Source organism: Belonocnema kinseyi, chromosome 2 (genome assembly GCF_010883055.1).
Source record: "Belonocnema kinseyi isolate 2016_QV_RU_SX_M_011 chromosome 2, B_treatae_v1, whole genome shotgun sequence".
Classification (NCBI taxonomy): Eukaryota; Metazoa; Arthropoda; class Insecta; order Hymenoptera; family Cynipidae; genus Belonocnema; species Belonocnema kinseyi.
Genome location: NC_046658.1, coordinates 123641933 through 123665127, shown reverse-complemented (window position 1 = coordinate 123665127; position 23195 = coordinate 123641933). Strand labels below are relative to the sequence as shown.

Below are 23195 nucleotides of genomic sequence, written 5' to 3'. Positions count from 1 at the left end.
AAAAAGTTATTTATCATAGAAAAATACGAAACAAGTTAGAAACAATTATTAATTGCTTTAAAAATTAGTTTAAAACTCTTTATGAAATCATTTACAATGGTGATAATATACAACAGGATAAAATTATATGTATACAAATTTAATACATGCATTTTCAAGCCATTCATAAAATAAAAACATTTTTAAAAATCCATAAAAAAAGGCAAAACTGAAATAGAGGAACTCTAAAATCTAAAATCATATATCCGGATTATATTATTTTTGTTTGAAAAATTTGTTTAATAAGAAGGCACAAATTAGGCTATTGCGCGTATTCAGATTAAACAATCATTTCTTTAATTAATCCAATTGGAGTTTTACATTTTACAGAAGGTTTTTTTCACTTTTTTAAAAAAATTCCGATTTTGTTAATTATCTAGTTCTGTACTGTCACCCTTCACATATTTTGTAATAATTTCACAAACATTTCAAAAGATTAAAACTATTCTAAACGATTTCAAAATATTTTGATTTCAAAATATTTTGATTTCAAAAATTTGCACAATTATTCCCCTAGGACGACATTGAAGAAGAAATCTTTAAAATAAAATGAAATCTTTCGGTACTGTTGTTTCAATTTTTTTTCTAAAAGTTATAAATTACCTTTAGTTTAATAATATCCGGTTCGACATGATCATCGAATTCACCAGGGTAGGAGTTGTACTCAAATTGGAACTTCTCGATTCCTCTTAAGACAACATAATACACCAACATACTGTCCGAATCTTCCAATTTTTGAGCTGCAATTAATTAATAAATGAACCAGTAAAATTCCAAAATTTTTATTATCTCCTAGTTTTTAAATTACTATATTGATCATGTAAAAATAATGATAAAAAGACGACTTTTTTTTACCTATTTCATTAGCATTACTCATTTTGGGATCGTATTCATCCGCAATGCAGGTTCCTCGCTCAACGTGAAGATCCGAAGCGTATCGGCAGAATAGCTTCACTTCTTTTTCTGTTATGGAATCCATTGGACGTCCTAGTTGTCTGAGCAATCGAATTGTGTTTCGCCAAACAGCTTCTACGTCAGTAACCGCTTGCTTATGATATCTAAAATACAAATAACAGGGTGGTCGTTTTAATTACATAAAAAAAATTCCCAGTTCGCAAACTTTTTTCACGGAGTGATCAAAACTGAGCTGCAAAATCATTTTAAGCAATTTTAAGCTAGAAATATTAGACATTGGTCGATTAAATTTTTGTTATAAGCTGAACACTTCCTGAATTAAAAGTTAAATTATTTTCATTTTAAATGCAGGGTGGCCGTTTTAATAGAAGAAAAAAATTCCCAGTTTTTTTCCGGTTTTTAAACATTTTTCACGGCCAATGAAATTTAAAAAATCAAACTATATTCTAAACATTTTTCCATATAAAGTGATAAACAACAAATTAAAGCATTCAAAGTGGAAATCTTGAATTCCAAAGTTTTAAAATTGAATTTTAAATGTTTTTCAATTCAAAAATTGTGTATTCAAATGCTCAAAAATTTACACGTACCAAAATAGAACTTTTCAATGAAATAAGTTCCAAAAATATAAATCCACTTTAAGATTTTCAATAGTCTAAATGAAAGAATCAAGCAATGAACTTTAAACATTTTCAAACTTATATTATTTTAAGTAACTTTAAGCTGGACACATTAACAATTAAAAAATAATTTTTTTAACTTAACAGTTCTTAAATTAGAAGTTAAATTATTTTTATATTAAATAGTCTAGGAATTCTTTAAAAGCTTTAAAATTTTATTTAAAATTCTTGAGAAATCTAGAAGTGGTTTAAAATTTTTCCAAATTCAAAATAATTTTTAGAATTTTTTTCGGAACTTTTAAATTTTTTTCTATAACTTTTAGAAAATTCTGCACATTAAAGAAATTTAATTTGAATTTTTAAATAACAATAGAACCCTTATTATTTGTAAACATATTAGAGTAATTTTAAGAGATATTTAGAAGTTTAAAAAAGATTCGAATTAAATGTAGAATAAAGAAATGATCGAAGAAGAACATGGAAGATTTTAAGGATTTTTTTTTAATTTTCAGGATTTTCAAAAATTATCGGAAAATTTAGATTAATTTTAAAATATATTCAGAAGTTCTGAAAAAAATGTTAATACACTTCGTTTAAATTACTTGAAATAATTTCAAGTTTTTAATTAATTTTGAATCTTTTCAAAACTTCTAAATATCTCTTAAAATTACTCAATTTTTCTCTACAAATAATAAGTGTTCAATTGTTATTTATGCGTAAAAATTTAACAATTTCACTTATAAATTAAACACTTTTTAAATAGAAAAATTAAAATTGTAACGCTAAAAGTTAAAAAGTTTTTCGAAAATCTAAAGATTCAAAGCTTTCTATGTAAAACAAGTCAGTTTCAAATTATTTTCTTTAAAATATTTGGTTTCAATTAACTCGTCTTAAATGAACAGTGAAATATTGCTAAATATGAAATACTTATTCTTTTTCTACATTAAGAAATTTCAAATTAAATGGGATAAAAATTAAATAATTTAGACTCACAATATTTTAAATTTAATAAAAACCTTTAATTACGACTATATTATTATGGATTTATTTTTAAGTTGCAAATAGTAAAACGCACTTTTACACTTTTTAATGACTCAAAAATTAATAAAAATAATATATTAATAAATTTAATATAACAAATAATATAAAGGAAGACCTGAAACTCTGAATTCAAAATATATTATCGATAAATCATAAAAAAAAATTTTAAATAAAGATATCGGAACAAATTATATATTACTTTCAATTCTTATGAAGACTTTCGAATTGAAACAGTTTAAATCTGGAAATTCTCGAATTTTTAACGGATCTAGAATTGTTTGGTCAAATCAATTATTGTTTAGATTTCTATACTTAGAATTCAGATTCACTTTAAAAATAATTTATTTATTTATATTGACAGTTGATAAAACTGTTAAAATTGAACTTGGCCAGATTTTTTTGTTGTTGAAAATTCGTAAAATTCCCGCTCCCCGGTTTGCATTTTAAAATTCTTTAAATTAAAATACATGCTCTTAAAAATTAAAAATCTAAAATGGAAAATTTTTAAAGTAAAATATTTTCGAATTAAGCATTCTAAACTGAATGATATAATAATTTTAAAAATCACAATTTGAAAAATTATTTAAAAAATAAAATGACGTAATTTTTAACGTTAATCATTGAAGTCTTTTGAAATCTTCTCGAATGTGTTGAAACCTTTTGAAATCCTTATGAATTCTTTAAAGAAATTGTGAAATCTTCTCTAAGTCTTTTGTATTCATTTGAAATCACTGGAATATTTGTAATCTTTGTGAATTCATTGGAATTATTGAAATTATTACAAATCTTAGTAAAATCTTTTGATATCTGCTTAAAAAATTTTGGAATTGTTTAAAATCTTTCAAATGTTTTAAACTGTTTTGGAATCTTAGAAATATGGTTTAATATACCCGTTTTAAACTATTTAAACAGTTGATAAAATAAAACTGGGTTTTTCGAAAATTTTCAACTTCAAATGCTTATAATTTTTAATTGTTTAAATCTTCAAAACTGCAATTTAATTATTTAAAAAACTATTAACATCGAATTTGGGCAGATTTTTCTTCTAACAGTTCGCAAAATTCACGGTAAAATAAAAAATTTTAAATGGAGAAATTTTAAAGTGAAAGATTTTCGAATTAAGCATTCTAAACTAAATAATGTAATAATTTATAAAAATCAAAATTTAACAAATTATTCTAAAAAACGTTTGAAATCAAAGTTGGACAAAATTGTTATTCTAAAAATTATGTAAATTTCACGGTCAAACAATAAATTCACTGTTATTTCCCGGTTTTCCAGGTTTGCTGGTCCAGCGGCCACCCTGAAATAGTTTAAAAATCCTTAGTAGGCTTCGAAATTTTATTTTAAAATCTTGTAAACACCTACATGTTGTTTTACATTTATTTAAATTTTCCATTATTCTTGAAATTTTTCAGAAATTCTAAATCTTCTATAATGATTTGAATTCTTCCAATTTTTTTTTAATCCTGTAAAATGGAAAATATTTTTGACAATTTTGGAAATCTATTTAAATCTTTTTAAATATTTTCTTAAAATGATTTCTTCAAAATAAAAAGTCATTTTCAATTTTCCTAGGAATCTTAAGAAAATGTTTTTTATTCTTTTAAAGCCTTTCATCATTCTTAAAAATTATTTGCATTAAAATTTAGGTACAAATAGCAGGATTTTGTTGGTATACGTAGACAATTCGTTTAAATTATTTTAAACCATTTCAAATTTTAAAATAATTTTGAATCTTTGCGGTCCTTCTAAATATCTTTTCAACTTTGTCCAATTTTTTCTAGGAATTATAGATGTTCAATATTTATTATACATCAAAATTCTACAATTTTACTTGTAAGTTACATTTCTTCAAATGGAACAATTAAAATTGTGATGTTTAATATTTACTTTTTTGTTTTGTTTTGAATATTTGGTTTATAAATACCGATTTTATATGAACAGTCAACTATATCTAAAGAATCAGTAATTGCTATTTTTTTCAATTACAGCATTTCAAATTTTAGGTTGAAACCATTTTTTTAAATTTGAAAAAAGCCTTTAATTATGAATATATTATTATGGAATTATTTTAAAATTTTGAACTGATTCCGAAACGTCTTGTAACATCAATTATTATTCACTTATTAATCTTTAATCTATAGTACAATTTAAAAAATCAGTAAATTCTTCAAATGACAAATGTACACTTAAAAAATAAACTATAAAATGGAAAATTTGTAAATGAAAGATTTTCCAATTATGCAGTGTAAACTGAATGATATAATTGAAAAAGGATAAAAATTCAACTGATTATTTTAAAAAACTGTTGAAATCAAACGTCAAAAATTTTTTTTCTAAAAATTTGTAAAATTCCGAGTAAAACAATAAATTCACTTTTATTTTCCGGGTTTTTCCGGTCACATAAAATTCCCGGTCCAGCGGGCACCCTGAATAAATAACCTGTATGGTGGACTATTATGCAATCTGGCGCCGAAAACTGGAACTACAAAGAGTAGGTACAATTTTCAAGACGTATTTTAATTTTTGCATAAAAGTGTTTTTACGCTTGTTTTGTGAAGTTTAAAACAATGATTGAATACTAAAAACAAATCTTCATAAAAAACAAATCGTTTTAGATAGAATTTCCATCTTATACAGTGATAAAACACATTTTTGTCAAAAATGTTTTTTAACAATAAAATAATTATTTAACTACTTCATGTAAATTCTAATAATTGTAAGTTTAAATAAACTTTAAGTAATTTGAGTAGCGACAAATTTGATCCAGATTCTGAAAATAATATGAATAATAGACGATTGGAATTCAAATTCCATAGCCTAACTTTTAGATCATATTTTTAAACAGTAAATATTTAATGTATAAATTAATAAAAATTGACTTTGAGTTCCTTCTTAATTCAAAATAAGTCCATTCAAGTTAAAAATCTGTAGAAAATCACAATAAATAGTACAATATTTTTTTTTTTTTTTTAATATTTCTGTCAAAAAATGTGTTTTTTCACTATATAAGATGTAAATTCCATCTAAGAGCTGCGGTTTCTAATAAAGACTTATTTTTAGTATCCAATAAATAATTTAAACTCCAGAAAAAAATCATTAAAACACTTCTATACACAAATTAAATTGAATTTTTTAAATCGCCCCTATTCTTTGTACTTCGTATTTTTGTCACCATGTGGCGTATCGCAGTTTAACCATTCCCAATAGAATTTTTCACCGATATTAATATTACTCTCAAGTATAAAAACAATCTAACACCTAAGAGATCTATTAGGAGCAAAATTTTCATCCAAAATATTAGATTTTCAAGTCGAAAAGACGATTTTTTTTACAAAACAGAGGATTTTTCAACCCGAAAACATTAGTTTTTAATAAAAACAGTTTATTTCTTACAAAAATGGTTGATTTTCAAAGTCGAAAAAAATTTCATTTAAAAGAAAAGAGTTCTCGAACAAAAGAAATAAATTTTTAATCAATACAATGAAGTTTCAACCGATTAGATTACTTTTCTAACAAAAAAGTCGAGTTTTCAAACAGATAGTTGAATATTGAATTTAAAAATATAAATTTTCGATAAAATAAAATGAATGAAAAAACAATTTTAAACCAAATAGTGGAACTTTTATTTAACACGTTAGTTAAAAACCTTTCTTAACCAACATTTTAAAAACGAATTTTCTCTTAAATAGCGGAATTTTCAACTAGACAAAGATACATTTTCAATAAAAAATAAAATATTTAAATTTTTAAAGCCGGAAAAACCTTATTTTCTACCAAAAGTGTTCTCGAACAAAAGAAACGAATTTTTTATCAATACAATGAAGTTTCAACCGATTAGATTACTTTTCTAACAAAAAAGTCGAGTTTTCAATAAAACACTCGAATTTTTAATCATACTGTTGTTTTTTCAAAGAAAAGAAGATTCAATTTCTACCACACAACGAATATGCGACCAAATAGTGGATTTTTAATTTTAAAAAAGCAATTTTAAACAAAAAATGGAAATCATGAAAAATTATAAAAATTATTTTTCAACCAGAAATATGAATTTTCAACTAATTAGATTACTTTTGTACCCAAAATCAAATTTGCATGAAAATACTTGTAAATAACGTTCTTGATTTTTCAATTAATAAAGATAAATTTACAACCAAAAAATTTATAGTTACATTTACACTTAAAAAATTAAATCTCAAGAAGAAAAAAAAACAATTTTCAACCAAATAGTGGATTTTTAATTTAAAAAGTACAATTTACAACAACAAAAAATGGAAAAGTTACATTTTCAGTCCAAAACTGATTTACAAAAATTCATTAACTTAAAAGAGAATAGTTTCAGTTACAAAAATTAATTTGTGACAAAAAAAAACGGGATTTTTCACAAAATAAATGAATTTTCAACCAGATAGTAGAATATTGAATTTAAAAATATAAATTTTCGAATAAATAAAATGAATTTTCAACAAAATAGTACAATTTTTAACCAGACAGATGATTCATCAATAAAGGTTAAATATCTAAAATAAAAACAATTTTCAACCAAATACTGGAACTTGTAACTAACACTTTAGTTAAAACCTTTGTTAAACAATTTTTTTAAAACGAATTATCTCTTAAATAGTGTAATTTTCAACTAAACAAAGATACATTTTCAACAAAAAATAAAATATTTAAATTTTGAACTAAAAAAAGAATCACAAACAGTGAAGTTAATTTATAACTAAATAGTTGAATTTTTAACCAAAAAGGACGAATTTTTAACAAACAACTTGTCATTTTCGACTCGAAATTGAGAATTTTCAACAAAATTGTTGAATTTCCAACCAAATATTTAAATTTGCATTGTTTTATATAAAATCTAAGTTACTAATTTTAAATTCTTTGATTTTTTGACTCCAGAATTCCCTGACCTCTAGAAACCCTAAAAGTTCGTTTAATTTTCGTAAAATACTCACACTTGCTGAAGGGCAATATATTTTTCTGTATCAGCGATCATGTCTGGTAAAGCCCCTTTGAGTGGAAGAAGCCCATTTCCCTCATTATCTATAAAATCTCTTATAGCCTTCAATATGATCCAAAAGGAACTGCTCTGAAAAATAAAATAAATGTTTACAGGTCTTGGGCTCACTTTAGAGATCAAAAATAGTGTAAATAGTGTTGATTTAAAAAAAAAATAGTGTCAAAATATTGTTAAGAATTCATTTTTTATTTACTAATTTTATTATTCGATTAAAAATTCAGCAATGTTGTTAAAAAGTCATATTTCCTGGTTGAAAATTCAACTGATTTGAATTCAACTGTTTTGATAATGTATCTCTTTCTGCATAAATTTCATTTTTTTGTTTGTTGAAAATGTAAAAGTTTGGTTAAAAATTGATCTTGAAAATTAACTTTTATTTTTAAAATTCACATTTTCTGGTTCAAAATTAAACTGTTTTTAAAAAATTCGTACTTTCGATTTGACAATTAAACAACTTGATATAGATTCAAGTATTTGGTTAAAAATTGATGTATTTTGTTAAAAACTCGTATTTTTCGGAAAAAATCAATTTTTTTATCAAACATGAAATTGCTTTTAAAAAATTAATCTGTTTTAGATGAGGATACAAGTATTATTTTATAAATAATATATTATTATATTTATTATAAAAAATAATATAAAGGAAAACCTGAAACTCTGATTTAAAAATATATTATTGATAAATCATGAAAATTTTTATTTAAAAATAAAATTATGGGAATAAATGATATATTAAATTCAATTCTTATGAAGACTTTCGGATTGAAACAGTTACAATCTGGAAATTCTCACATTTTGAACGGATCTACAATTGTTTTGTCAAATTAATTATTGTTCGGATTTCTATACTTAGAGTATAGATATATTTTTTAAATAATTTATTTATTTATATTGACAGTTGATAAAATAAAACTGTTTTTTTTAAATGCTTTTAATTGTTTAAATCTTCAAAAATACACTTTAATTATTTTTAAAACTGTTAAAATCGAACTTGGGCAGATTTTTTTCTGAAAATTCGTAAAATTTCCGGTTTTCCGGTCCAGCGGCCATCCTGTTTTTTATAAAAAAAATCTTTGATTTTAAAAACTTCTCATTTTTAATTTTATAAGCCTTTAAAAGTGCATTTTAAAATTCTGTAAATTAAAATATATACTTTTAAAAATTAACAATCTAAAATGGAACATTTTTAAAGTAAAATATTTTCAAATCAAGCATTCTAAACTGAATGATTTAATAATTTTAAAAATCACAATTTCAAAAATTATTTAAAAATAAAATAACGTAATTTTTAACGTTAATCATTGAAGTCTTTTAAAATCTTCACAAATGTGTTGAAACCTTTTGAAATCCTTATGAATTCTTTTAAAAAATTGTGAAATCTTCTCTAAGTCTTTTGTATTCGTTTGAAATCACTGGCATATTTTTAATCTTTGTGAATTCGTTGGAATTATTGAAATTGTTACAAATCTTAGTGAAATCTTTTGATATCTCCTAAAAAATTTTGGAATTGTTTAAAATGTCTTGAAATCTTAGAAATGTGGTTTAATATAACCCTTTTAAACTATTTAAACAGTTGATAAAATAAAACTGTTTTTAATCAAAAATTTTCAACTTCAAATGCTTTTAATTTTTAATTGTTTAAATTTTCAAAACTGCAATTTAATTATTTAAAAAACTGTTAAAATCGAAGGTGGGTAGATTTTTCTTCTAAAAGTTTGTAAAATTCCCGGTAAAATTAAAAATCTAAAATGGATATTTAAATCTTTTTAAATATTTTCTTAAAATTATTTCTTCAAAATAAAAAGTCATTTTCAATTTTCCTAGGAATCTTAAGAAAATGTTTTTTTATTCTTTTAAAGCCTTTCATCATTCTTAAAAACTATTTGCATTAAAATTTAGGTACAAATAGTAGGATTTTGTTGGTATACGTAGACAATTCGTTTAAATTATTCAAAATCATTTCAAATTTTAACATAATTTTGAATCTTTGCGGACCTTCTAAATATCTCTTCAATTTTGTCCAATGTTTTCTAGGAATTATAGATGTTCAATATCTATTATACATCAAAATTCTACAATTTGACTTGGAAGTTACATTTCTTCAAATGGAACAATTAAAATTGTGATGTTTAATATTTACTTTTTTGTTTTGTTTTGAATATTTGGTTTACAAATACCGATTTTATATGAACAGTCAACTATACCTAAAGAATCAGTAATTGCTATTTTTGTTAATTACAACATTTCAAATTTTAGGTTGAAACAATTTTTTTTTTATTTGAAAAAGCCTTTAATTATGAATCTATTATTTTGGAATTATTTTAAAACTGAAAATAGTTTATAAAGTTTCAATTGGGAGTTTACATTTGTTTAACTACGAAGACTTTTCAATTGAAAAAATCTAATTTTTAACGTTAAAATCTGGAAATTCTTAAATTTTGAACTGATTCCGAAACGTCTTGTAACATCAATTATTATTCACTTATTAATCCTTAATTTAAAAAATTTTAAAAATTAAAATTAAAAAAATTTAAATAAATTTAAATAAATATTTAAATAAATAATTTAAATAAATTTAAAAATTTTTTAAATTTAAAATTTAAAAAATCAGTAAATTCTTCAAATGACAAGTGTACACTTAAAAAATGAAATGTTTTGAAATCTTAGAAATGTGGTTTAATATACCCTGTTTAAACTATTTAAATTCTTTTTTGAAAGTTCTAAAATCTTTGTGAAATGTTCGAAATTTTTGGGAAATTTTTGAGAAAACTTTTTAATCTAGTGCACACGGCTCTTTTGAGTATTTGAAATCCTTGAAATCTTTGTGAAATATTTTAAAATGTTTATAAAATCTTTCTTGATTCTTTCTTTAGAAAATCGTTGAAATCCTTTAAATCTTTAAAGTTTTAAAATGTTTGTGAAATTGCTGTGAAATCTTTATTTGAAATTTGTTGTACACTCAAAAACCGAGAGGTCAACCCCTCGAAAAATCCGCTTTATGACCATGGCTTATTCTAATTCTGAAACTGAATTAACATCGAAATTTTAAACTAATAATTTTTATAATTTCTAAGTTGAACACCTCAACAAAAAGTGCCTTGAAATATATTTATTCTGTAATAAACAACAAATAAATTATATCTTGACAAAAAAAAATGTTCAGCAGCAAGATTTTTTATAAACGAGTTGTTTCTTTTCATAACAGGCTTAAAGATTTAAATTACTCTTAGCATTTCTATAAACTTATTGTTTTAAAAGAAAAAAGAATAATTAAAATTCAAGGTTTTCGTGAAAAAATCAAGGAGATTTCCAGGTTTTCAAGGTTTTCAAGGTCACTAGACACCCTGACGTATTATAAACTGAATGATATCATAATTTAAAAATATATCAATTCAACTAATTATTTAAAAAACAGTTGAAATCGAACTTGGACATATTTTTCTTCTGCAAATTTGTAAAATTCCCGGTCAAGTTAAAAATGTACTGACATTTCCCGGTTTCAAAAAATTCCCGTTTTTTTCGCATTTCCCTGTTTGTTTGGGGGGAATTTGCCTTTTTAAGTTTACAGATCAACTATTAGACATTAGAAAAGACATTTTTTTATTTAAAATAAATTAATAAATTAAAAATTTGTGATTTTGCATCTGAAATACATGTTAAAAGTATAAAAAGATTAAAATTCTAAGATAAAAGATTAAAAACTTTTAAAAAAATTATGTTCCGTAATTTGAGTACGGCCCCTTAGAATAAAATCTACCTTGAAAGAAAAATACTAAAAGATAATAGTAGATAAATTTTGGTACTTTTGCAGTTAGATTTACACAGCGCTCGTCGTTTAAAATATCCATTACAGATGCAGGCACAATGGTACGTCTGATGCAAGTATTAACCGCTTTGATCGCCTCTTCGAAATTCTCTTCGTCAATTGGGTTTCCGTATTCGTCTCTTCTTATCCCTTCTCTAATAATTTTCCTCAGCGATTCTTTATCCTTATAGGTACTAGGAAACTTATTATGCTCCTCCATCCATCTTTTCAGAAATTTGTAAAGAATAACGACATAAGGTGTGTGTGAATGGTCCTTCACATCCAACTCATCGAGGTTTATCGAATCGAGATGCTTCTCCAGTAATTCAAAGGGCTTGTCTAGTCGCAAATCCGAAACTTCGTTGTCTGGATGACTTTCGATTATGGTATGTTCTTTCACCTGAACTCTCATATAGGCTACAAATCCTATCGATCTGCAGACGATTAGGGGAATATTTAGATCCCACAATTTCCTCGAAAGCAAAATTAGAGGCCTGGAAAAATATCGTTTAAATTTTACGACATTTTTGGAAATTATATTTGAAAAAAAAACACAATAATCTAAAGATAAATATCAAATGAAAGTCACATATTCGTACTTGCCGCTGAACGCAACATTTTATTTCAATTCATGACGTTTATTCTACAAATTATTCAACACAAAAGAGCCACAAATTTCCAAATAAATGAATTCTAATACAAATACTTAATTTTTCTAGAAAAATATAAATTTCCAATGAAAAATAGAATGAGCAGAATTCCTGAAAGTAAAATCAAGAATCCAAGGACCAACATTTGGACAATCAGTATAAAATGTTCCCATTGAAATCTGAAAAATTCCTTTTCTTCTCTAAAAAAGAAAAGAAAAAGAAACTTTTCCCTTTAGACAAAAACAAAAAAGAGGAAAGAAAATGAGAAGGCAGCCAACCAAATCTCCTTCCTTCTCGCCGTTTTTTTTTAATTTTTCTTTTTCCATATATAAATAATTTCTCTTTTATTTCTTTCGTCTTTTTTTGTTTTTATTATCAAACCACGAAAAAACATTAACTTAATTATTGGACGTTAATTAGGATTTTTAATTTGATTTTTATCTCAATTAAATATCTTCAATTAGAAAAAATAGAGTATTTACATTTTTAATTAAAAACATAAATTTTGAACAAGAAAAAAATGGATTTTCAAATAAATATTTCAATTTTCAATCTAACTACTGATGCATTTTCAACTAAAATGATGAATCATCAACTGGAATAGTTGAATCATCCATTACAAAAAATTAGATGTATAAAAAAAATTGCCAGTCAAAACTTAAATAATTAAATTTTAAGTTGAAAAAATTAATTTTCAACCAAACATAAGAATTTTCAACTAAAAAAGATTATTTTTCCATCCAAAATGTAATAATAAAATTTTCAGACAAAAATTAATGTTTAACCAAAGAGATTAATTTTTCTCTAAAATTATGAAATATTTAAACGGAATAATAGTTACATTTTTAGTTTAAAAAAACAAAATAATTTTCAACCAAAAAAGAAATAAATGTTCGCAAAATTTTATTTTAATTCATGATGTTTATTCTAAACATCCTTTAAAACAAAAGAGCAAAAAATGGCCAAATAAATTAATTTTGATACAAATGCTTAAATTTTCTAGAAAATTATAAATTTCCAATGAAAGATTGAATATTTCAATTTTTAGTTAAAAACATAAATTTTGAACAAAAAAAAACATAGATTTTCGAATAAATATTTCAATTTTCAACCTAACTGAGGAATTTTCATCTAAAATAATTAATCTTCAATTGGAATAGTTGAATTATCCATAACAAAAAATTAGTTTTTACTAAAAAAAGATAAATTGCCAATCAAAAATTAAATAATTAAATTTTAAATAGACAAAATTAATTTTCAACCAATCAGAAGAATTTTCAACTAAAAATATGGAATATTCGATTAAAATAAGTCAAATTTTCAGTTAAAAAAATTACTTTCCCCCCCAAAAAATATAAAAAAATAATAATAACTTTCAAAAAAATAGTTAGATTTTCAAACAAAGTGATTTTTCAAATAAAATGGTAAATCTTTAACTGGAATAGTTAAATTTTAAACCAGAAAGATGAATTTTCAACCAAAGAAGATTAATTTCTACCAAGAAATATGAATTTTTAACTAAAAAAAATATGATGTCCAACAATAGAGTTTAACTTTCAAGCATGTAATTTATATTGAAATCTAAAAGATTAAATTTTCACTAAAACGATATAGATTTAACTGTAATATTCGAACTTTTGACAGAAAAGAAGAATTTTTAAACAAGAAAATTAACTTGCAAAGAAAAATATAATTTTCTACACAAAAAAAATTCTAATTTAAAACAAAATATTTGGATTTTCAATAAAATAGTTAAATTTTGAACAAGAAAAGATCAATTTTCACCCAAACTGATGAATTATTAACTAAAATGATGAATCTTAAACCGAAATAGTTGAATTTTATATCTAAAAGATGAATTTTCTATAGAAAAAAGGCGAATTAAAAAATATGTACATACATTTTCGAAGTAGTTTAATTTCTAAATAAATAAAATAAAAATTACATAATAATTTATGATTAATTAGATTAAACACACGCAATCTGAAAAATCTGCGACTGTGAAGTTTCCATCCTGATAATACAGGGATAAAAGAGCAAAAAAACTCAAAATAGGAGAAACAGGGTTATTTTTTCAAGAAAAAATGGAACAATTTATTTTAAATTAGAAAAGAAGAAACAATCGTTTTGAAAGAAATGGTATACTTTTTAGATAAAGCTAATGGTTTTTATGATTTCTCCGATTAAAAAATTAATATTTAATTTACATATACTTAGTTTATTGAAGATACATACATGGCAACATAAAAAAATCCCGAGAAACGATAAAAAAGAAACTATTTTTACATGTTTCAAATCGCTATCATGAACAAAAATATTACTTCTTCTAAAAACTCCTTCATTTATAATTAAATTATCATATTTATAAGTGTGATTAAATATTTTTGGCCCAGAATTATTATTTCATCCTTGCTATAATTAAAACATTGAATTTAAATAATGAATATTAACTACAAATAATATACCACAAATTTTTGAAACGAAATCTCTTCAAATTATTTAAACATTTTTTAAATAACTTAAGTTCTTCAAAATTTATTGAGATTTGTCGAATTCCTTCATATCCCTTAAAACTGTTCGAATTGGTAAAAATCCTTTGAAATAAAATTTAATTTATTACATAAGGTTCTCTAGAAATTCCTTCAAATCACTTAATGTCGTAGAAAATGTATTGAAAGAAGTAGAAATCATGTAAAATTCCACAGGAAGCTAACTATTAAAAAAAAAAAAATTGAAAAAGCTTATCATTATCCTCAAAATTGTATATTTTCTAATTTCTAAATTTAACTGAAAAATAAAAATTCTCAAACTTTAGTCTTAAAATTTAAATAATTTAAAAATAATTCGGCTTTCAAATTGAAAAAAGCTATAAGAGTTCCCGCTTGAAATTCTGATTGAATAAGTTTTTCCACTAGAACGATAAGAATGAAAAAAATTCTTGATATATAATAATTATATATTTTGATATATTATAAATTTAAAGTCTTAAATTTTTTGTTAAGAAAATTTGGTATTAGAATCAGGGTGTCGTTTTAATCAAAAAAAAAAAAAAAAAATTGCCGGTTTTTTCTCGGTTCGCAAACAATTTCCGCGGTCAATGATATTTTCAAAAATCGAACTGAACTGCAAATGAAAACACTCAAAGTGAAAATCTTGAAACTTAAACTTTTTAAATTGTAGTCAAAAAGTTGTTTCATTCAGCAATTTTGTATTCAAATGTTTATTTATTTAAACGTATAAAATGCAAGCTACTAAACTTTTTGAATGAACAATTCTAAATTAAATGCAGTTAAACTGCCAAATAAAATGTTTTTAACTTTTATAAATTGCAGAGTTCAAAGATTTAGATTCAGTTCCAAAAATATAAACCCACGCAATTTTAAATTCTAATTCCAGCTCAGAATTCATTAAAGATTGTAAATTTTCTTCATTCAAATCCGAAATTTTAGTTCTTTTCAAAAAGTTCCCTTTTCAAATCCAGAATTTAAATACAGATTGTTTTTGTAAAATTCCCTTTTCCAATTCATAATTTAAATTTTTTCGTAAATACCTCGCTTCACAAAATAATAATTTTGTTTGAAAAATGCAATTTTCCATTGAGAATTAGTATTCTACTGGATCAATTCCATTTCCAACTCAAAATTGGCTAAAAACTGAATTAGAATTTTTCATTAAAATTCCCTTTTCCAAATCATAAATTAAATTTTTTCGAAAATATCCCGTTTCAACTTGTAATTATAATTCATTCTTTTAAAAAATGGCCTATTCCAGCTCGGAATTTATTTAAATTTTATAATTCCCTGATTTCCAGTACTAGCTCGGAATTTTGTTAAATTTGAAAATTCCCCTTTCCAAGTCAGAATTATTATTATTATTATTATTATTATTATTATTATTATTGATAAATTCCAGTTCCAACTATAAATTTGTAAAAATTTCCCGGTTTAAATTAAAAGTTAAATTATTTTAATTTTAAATAGTTTTAAAATCCTTAAAATGCCTCGAAATTTTATTTTAAAATCTTTAAACATCTACATACTTTTTTACATTTTTTTAAATTCTGCTAAATTAAAAAAAAAATTCTTAAAATCTTCCACATTCATTTTCGAAAATGTTGTAAATCGTTCTTAATCTTTTTAAATAATCTCTTAAAATTAGTTTATTCTAATAAAAAATAATTTTCCATTTTCCTAAGAATTTTTTTTTTATTTCCTCTGAAGCCTGTCAAATTTTCTAAATATCTCTTCAACTTGTAAAAAATTTTCGGTTTTAAACGCTTTTAATTTTTAATTGTTTAAGTCTTTAAACCTGCATTTCAAGATTCTTTAAATTTAAATATACGTTTAAAAACTAAAAATCTAAATTTGAACATTTTTAAACTGAAAGATTTTCGAATTACGGATGATAAACTGGATGATATCATAATTGAAAAAGATCAGAATTAAAGTAATTACTTTAAAAAAACGGTTAAAATCAAAGCTGGAAGGATATTTTTTTTCCAGAAACTTGTAAAATTCCCGGTCAAAAAATAAATTCACGCTCATTTCCAGTTATTTTCATTTTTTTATTTTATTTATTATTTTTGGCTTACTTTTCCAGGAGGTTCGTAGCAACGACAACTGTGAAGGTGTTGAAAAAGTCAGGACTGTTTTGTAGAATTTGTTCCGGACCTTCGTCGATATAATCGCCTCTGACGTCGGGATTTAATTCTAAGAGCATTTGTGTTGCAACCTGGGCTCTCGACTTTCCAACGCTTTCAGAGTCCAGAAAGAAGCTAATCACAAAAAAAATTTAATAATAATAAGAAGGATCAGTAAGAAAAAAATTAAAATTGACTTTTTAATCACTACCTGCTGATAATTTACCATGAATCAATCTGGCTTGGAAACATTCAAATTTCACTTCCTAGATAATTCCGGGATCACTGCGGTTGAGTAGTTTAATTAAAGGTAAACACGTAATTTCATTTTTTATTTAAAATTTTACAAATCACGTGGGTTTCTGGTCGCTTTTGTTTTTCAATTTTTTGTTTAGCTAACTTTGGAAAATAACACTTCGGCATATCCTACTGATAAAAATACATCAGAAAAAAAGATCGATGGCAGAAAAATAGATAAACAGAATTAAAAAATCCTCATGTTTAAACCTTTTAAAATATGTTTTTATCAGTAGATAGATTCTGTTTCCTTAATCTCATAAAAATGTTCTAATTTATTCGTTCTCAAAAAGAACCGAGAGTTGTTCAAAGTATTTTTTTAATAAGTTAGCAAGAAAGTATTATTACTATTAAAAACAAAACTTCTTTTTCCGTTTTTGTTTTCCAAGACGTTTTAATTTTTTTCTATTATATTTTTACCAGTTAGGAGATTTTTACGTATATTATATATATTTCAAAGTAATAAAAATGAATCACAATTTCTATTCCTTTATATAAAAAAGCATCTATTTTTTATTGAAAGTTTATTCTTCTTGGTTATTATTTTGCTGAATATTCAATTTTTTCTAAATTCAACTATTTGGTTTGAAAAATTAGCTTTTTTCTTGAAAAATCATAATTTTGTGTCGAAAATTCAACCGATTTGTAAAAAAAGGTGTGTTTTTTAATGAATTTAACTGTTTTTAATTTAAAATCATTTCTCGTTGAAAATAGAAACTATTGCATTTTTTAAACATTTATATTTTGGACAATTCAACTTTTTAATAGAAAATTAACTCTTTTGTTGAAAATTCACATTTTTCGATTAAAAATAAAAATTTTTTTTTCGGCTTTAGCATTCAACAATTTGGTTGAAAATTCCACTATTTGGTTAAAAACTACCTCATTAAATTAAATTTTTTGTTGAAAATACATATTTTCATGTTCAAAATATTTTCATGCTGCAGATTCAACTTTTCTAGCTGAGAATTAAATTGTTTTGTAGAAAAATCTTATTTTTGGCTTAAAAATTCAACAATTTGGTAAAAAATTTAACTATTTCTTTGAAAATGAACTTTTTTGATGTTGAAAATTGATATTTTCGGGTTGAAAATTAAACTGTGTAAGAAATTCATTGTTTGGCTTAAAAATTCCACAATTTTGTAAAATATATAAATATTTGTTTGAAAATTAACTTTTTTTCTTGAAATTTCATCATTTTGTGTTGAAAATGTAACTGATTTATAAAAAAAAAAGTTGTAATGAATTCAACTGTTTTTAATTCAAAATAATTTGTTGCCAAAATAGCAACTATTACATTTTTTAAGCATTCAACTTTCGAAAAATGTATATTTTCGGATTGAAAACGAAACTGTTTAGTAATAAATTTACTTTTTGATTTGAACATTCAAGAATTTGGTAGCAAATTCGACTATTTGGTTAAAAATCAACTTTTACCCAGAATTTTCGTCTTTTTGGCTTAGAAATTTAACAATTTAGAAGAAAATTAACATTGTGCACGAAAATTTAACTGTTTTGTACAAAATTAAACAGTTTAGTTGATTTTTTTTCTTTTTTGTCTGAAAAATCTTTCTTAGTTGAAGATACATGGCATTGTTTGGAAATTTAATTATTTTGTTCACATTCCATTTTTCTTTGGTAGAACATTAACTCTTCTTTTGCTTCTTAACGTTTTCGTGTTAAAAACTAAACTATTTTGTAAAAAAATCGTCTTTTTGGCTTGAAAAGTAAACAAAGTCATAGAAAATTTAACTATTCGACTAAAAATTAAAATATTTTGCAGAAAATTCGACTTTTTGGTTTAAAAATGGAACAATTTAGTAGAAAATTCAACTATTGGTTTGGAAATTAACTTCATAATTCAACATTCATATTAGGGTTTTATAATTAAATCTTGTTGAAATTTTAAGTTTATTTGGTACAAAATTAACTTTTATTGCAAAGTTCACATTTTCGGGTTGAAAATCTGTTTTGCAGAAAACTCGTCTGTTTTGGCTTAAAAATTCAACAGTTTTGGAGAACTGTTTTGGAGACTGAAGATTAAACTATTTTGTAGAAAATGAAAAATCTTTCTTGTTTAAAATTGTCTCAACGTTTTGATTGACAATGACCTTTTACAGTAAAATCAAACTGTTTTGTAGGAAAAACGTTTTTTTTTGGTTGAAATCAAAAGTTTTTTATTTAAAATTTAATTCTCTTTGGTTGAAATATCTATCAAATTTTTTTCGTGGATTATTCCCTCTTATTTGGTAGAAAATTCGACAACTTAATACAATTTTTTTATCGATGAATCAATAATTTTAGTTGAAAATCCATCTGTATTTTTTTTTCAAAATTCATCTTCTTGGTAGAAAATTCAATCATTAAGTTACAAATTTATCTATTTTGTTAAAAATTCTTATTTTTTGGTTGAATTCAAATGTATTTAATGGCGAATAACAAAATTTTTTTGGTTAAGAAAATAACTTATATTTTTCGTCGAGTGTTCACCTTATTCGGTTAAAAATTTATTTATTTGTTAAAATTTCCAGTAATTTGGTGGAAAATACAACAATTTTATATCAAAGTAAATTTTTTGTTAAAAATTCATATTTTCGGTTCGAAAATGCAACTGTCTTGTATGAGATTCGTATAATTGACTGAAAAATTGAAGAATTTAGTGGAAATTTTTTTCTTTCTTGATACAAAATTCTGCTTTTTCGTTTCAAAATTTATTTCTTTTGTAAAAGAATCTAATTTTGATTGAATTCGAGTGTAAGATTTCAAATAAAAATCTTTTTTTGATGAAATAATATCAATTATTATATTTTTCATTGAGAATTATCTATTTTCGTTCAACATTCATGTATATGTTTGTTAAAAATTCCAATAATTTGATACAAAGCTCAACAATTTGATATCAATGTAAATTTTTTGTTAAAAATTCATATTTTCGGTTTGAAAATGCAACTGCTTTGTATAAGACTCACACATTTAACTTAAAAATGGAACAAATTAGTGGAATTTTTTTTCTTTCTTGGTTCAAAATTCTGCATTTTCCTTTCAAAATTTATCTCAACTTAAAAACGAAACAATTTAGTGGAATTTTTGTTCTTTCTTGGTTTAAAATTCTGCTTTTTCGTTTCGAAATTTATTTCTTTGGTAAAAAAATCTAATTTACTTGTTGAAAATTCAAAAAAAATTTCAGAAAATTAATCTGGTTTGGTAAAGGATTTTTTGATTGAATTCGACTGTTTGATTTCCAATTAAAAACCTTTTTTGTTGTTGAAATAATTTTAATTATTATATTTTTTCGTTGAGAATTCATCTATTTTGGTTAGAAAATCATGTAAAGATTTGATTAAAAATTCCAGTAATTTGATAGAAAGTTCGACGATTTGATATAAAAGTAACTTGTTTTTAATAATTCATATGTTCGGTTTGAAAATGCATTCAAATATTACGGCAGAAAATTATTCGGATTTAGTTGAAGATTTTTTGGATGAATTCAACTGCGTTTGATTTCAAATTATTTTTTTCTTTAAATAATAACTATTTCATTTTTCGTTAAAAATTCATCTACTTTGGTTAAAAATTAAACTGTTTCGTTAAAAACTTAAACCTATTAGTCGAAAAATAACGAACAACTAACTATTCGGTTGAAATTTGAACTACTTTGTTAATAATTCAGTTTTTTAGTTAAAATTTAATTTTTTAATTGAAAATTTAACAATTTTGTTTTAAATTCGTTTTTTTTTTCTTATGTAGAAAATAAAAATATTTTGGTAGAAAATTCAACTATAAAGCTGAAAATGATCTTTTTATTGGAAATTTAACTCTTTTGTTGAAAGTTCGTCTTATTAGTTAAAAAAATGATAGAAAAATAAAAAAAATTGGTTGAGAAAACAAACATCTTTGTTAAAAATTTTAATATTTTTGAAGGAAATCCAACTATTAGGTTTAAAAGTCACTTTTTTCTTTCAAACTCACCCTCTTGGCTTTAAAATTCAACTCTTTGGTTCAAAGGTCTACTTTTTGTTTTGAAAAGTTTGGTTAAAAATTTTTCTTGGTAGGAAAATCAATTTTTCCGTGAAAAATTAATCTTTTTGATAAAAAACGCAACAATTTTGTTAAAAAGTCGTAAGGCGTGATTTTATTTTGAAATTTAATATGAAAAATCATTTTCAATGACTGGTAACAAAAAATTAGACGAAATTTTATTCTTAATATATATTGTTGTTCACTTGCCGAAATATATTATATCTTTTTTTACTTCTACTAATGCCTATTTCTTTTTAAATTAAGTTTTTATTTATTATCTTAGTATTTTTATTCATAAATGACAGAATTAACTGGTTTCGAGAATTTTGAGTGTTGCTTCCTAATGTCTTAAATTTATATTTATGATTCTTAAAAAATGAATCGAAAACTTATATGAAAAGGGCAAAAATTGAGTCAAAATTCTCGATTTTAAGTGTTTTAGGGGATGTTTCTAAAAAAGGGGGGGCAACTGTGATCCCTGAAATTTCTAAAAAGAAAAAGTTTTTCTTACTTGGATCCAATGTCTTCGTCAGTGATTTTTTTGCCATCGATAATTGTAAATGCTCCGATTCCAGGTAAAACCAAAGATTTCAATATTTCTGTGCCCAAACCAGTGGCATTTATTAAACAAATATGGGCTGCTTCGAGAGAGGCTTGTCCATGATCGCCCCATAACCTAAAAATAATATTTAAGTTTTCCGTGACAGTAAGAAAATTGATAAGTAAATGAGAAGAACACACGAAGAAAAGGAAAAGAATAAGAAAAATAATGGAATATTAAAGAAAATGTTTGTAATAATGGAGAAAATCAGAGAGTGGAAAAGGTTCTTTCTTATTGATTAAATTTTGCAATACCTTAATTGTCTGTCATATTTTCTGCTCCTTTCGGATTGCTCTGGCGATTTTGGAGCTGGAGAAGCCATTTAAACGAATAAATACTATATTTACAGTCTTTCAAAATAAACTTCTTTGGCACCGCTTGCCAAAATTTTCGCGGAAACAAAATTAAGTCATAGTTCCCCGAAATGCGAAAATACAAAGAAGAATACAAGGAAGTGACAGAAAAATCCACTAGGTGTGGAAATAATTCGAATAGTTTGAGAGTTGATTTTGAAATAATTGCGGAATTAGAAGTGAATATTGAGATATAAAAGGACTAGAAAAGAGTTTATTTAATTATTTTCTTGAAAAATAAGATGAAATGTACGAAATACTTGAAATTCTCCACAGGATTTCACTTTTTATGGCATTTGATTTTACCGCCAAAGCGCTGGCGTCTTTTTTCAATGTTTTCATTTTACAGGCGGAAATTTCAAATATAATATGCAAAAATTAATAATACAGACTTTGTTTTGTTTTCAAGAGAATATCAATAGAGAAAGTAAGAATAATTTGTTAAATTTCGTTTTAATTTGCTTATCAATTTTTTTGCAAGCGTTATAAAATCACTTTTTAATTTCTTGATTAAAAAGTGCTAGAATCGTTTAAAATATAAGTTTAACAGAACAAAAGAAGTAATGGAAGGGAACATAATTTATGAAAACAAATTAGCAAACTATTATTAGTAAGAAAATTTCATTTTGTTAAACCTTTTTCGTATTAATGTAGAAATAACATCCAAACACAATAATAATTAATAAAGTTAAAAATAACAAGTGTTATGAACAGTTTCTGCGGCAAAATATTAAAGTTGGATGTCTTTACAGATTTTGATTCTTATTAATTCCCGGAACTGCTGCAAATACTGATAAAAATAATATAAATGTTATAATATTTGTTGAAATTAAACAACTTGAAGGTTATAAACAATTAGGATAAACAATTTCAAATTTAGGACATTTCACGTAGAAAATAAATCGGGGTTTAAATCGAAATAGCTTGAGACTGAGTATGCTATGAATGAACTGGATGATGAGACTTTGCAATCAATAATTATGATACATTGTTTATGAAAATATTTATCAATACATTTTTATTTATTATCGTGTATAACTCAGAGTCTCAAATTAATGTCGAGCTATTCTAATGAAGAGAATGATTTTCTTCTACGTGAAACTGCCTAAATTTTGAATTTGTTTATCTTAATTGTTTATAAACATTTGACAATTAAAATATTTAAAATAAAATATTGGGCAATTAAAAT

General features: G+C 23.7%; 1 protein-coding gene across 1 annotated transcript in view; it reads right to left on the bottom strand.

Moving 5' to 3' along the window:
- Nucleotides 1–22073, bottom strand: part of LOC117166984 (NEDD8-activating enzyme E1 regulatory subunit) — a 25630-nt gene extending 3557 nt beyond the window's left edge. The window contains exons 1-7 of the mRNA XM_033351493.1: nt 21908–22073; nt 21564–21728; nt 16688–16870; nt 11445–11940; nt 7577–7710; nt 895–1097; nt 643–779 (exon numbers count right to left, since the gene is read on the bottom strand). Coding sequence (XP_033207384.1) covers nt 643–779; nt 895–1097; nt 7577–7710; nt 11445–11940; nt 16688–16870; nt 21564–21728; nt 21908–21975 — 1386 coding nt within the window. The 5' untranslated portion in view covers nt 21976–22073. The remainder of the gene's footprint in view (nt 1–642; nt 780–894; nt 1098–7576; nt 7711–11444; nt 11941–16687; nt 16871–21563; nt 21729–21907) is intronic.
- Between the last annotated feature and the right edge of the window lie 1122 nt (nt 22074–23195).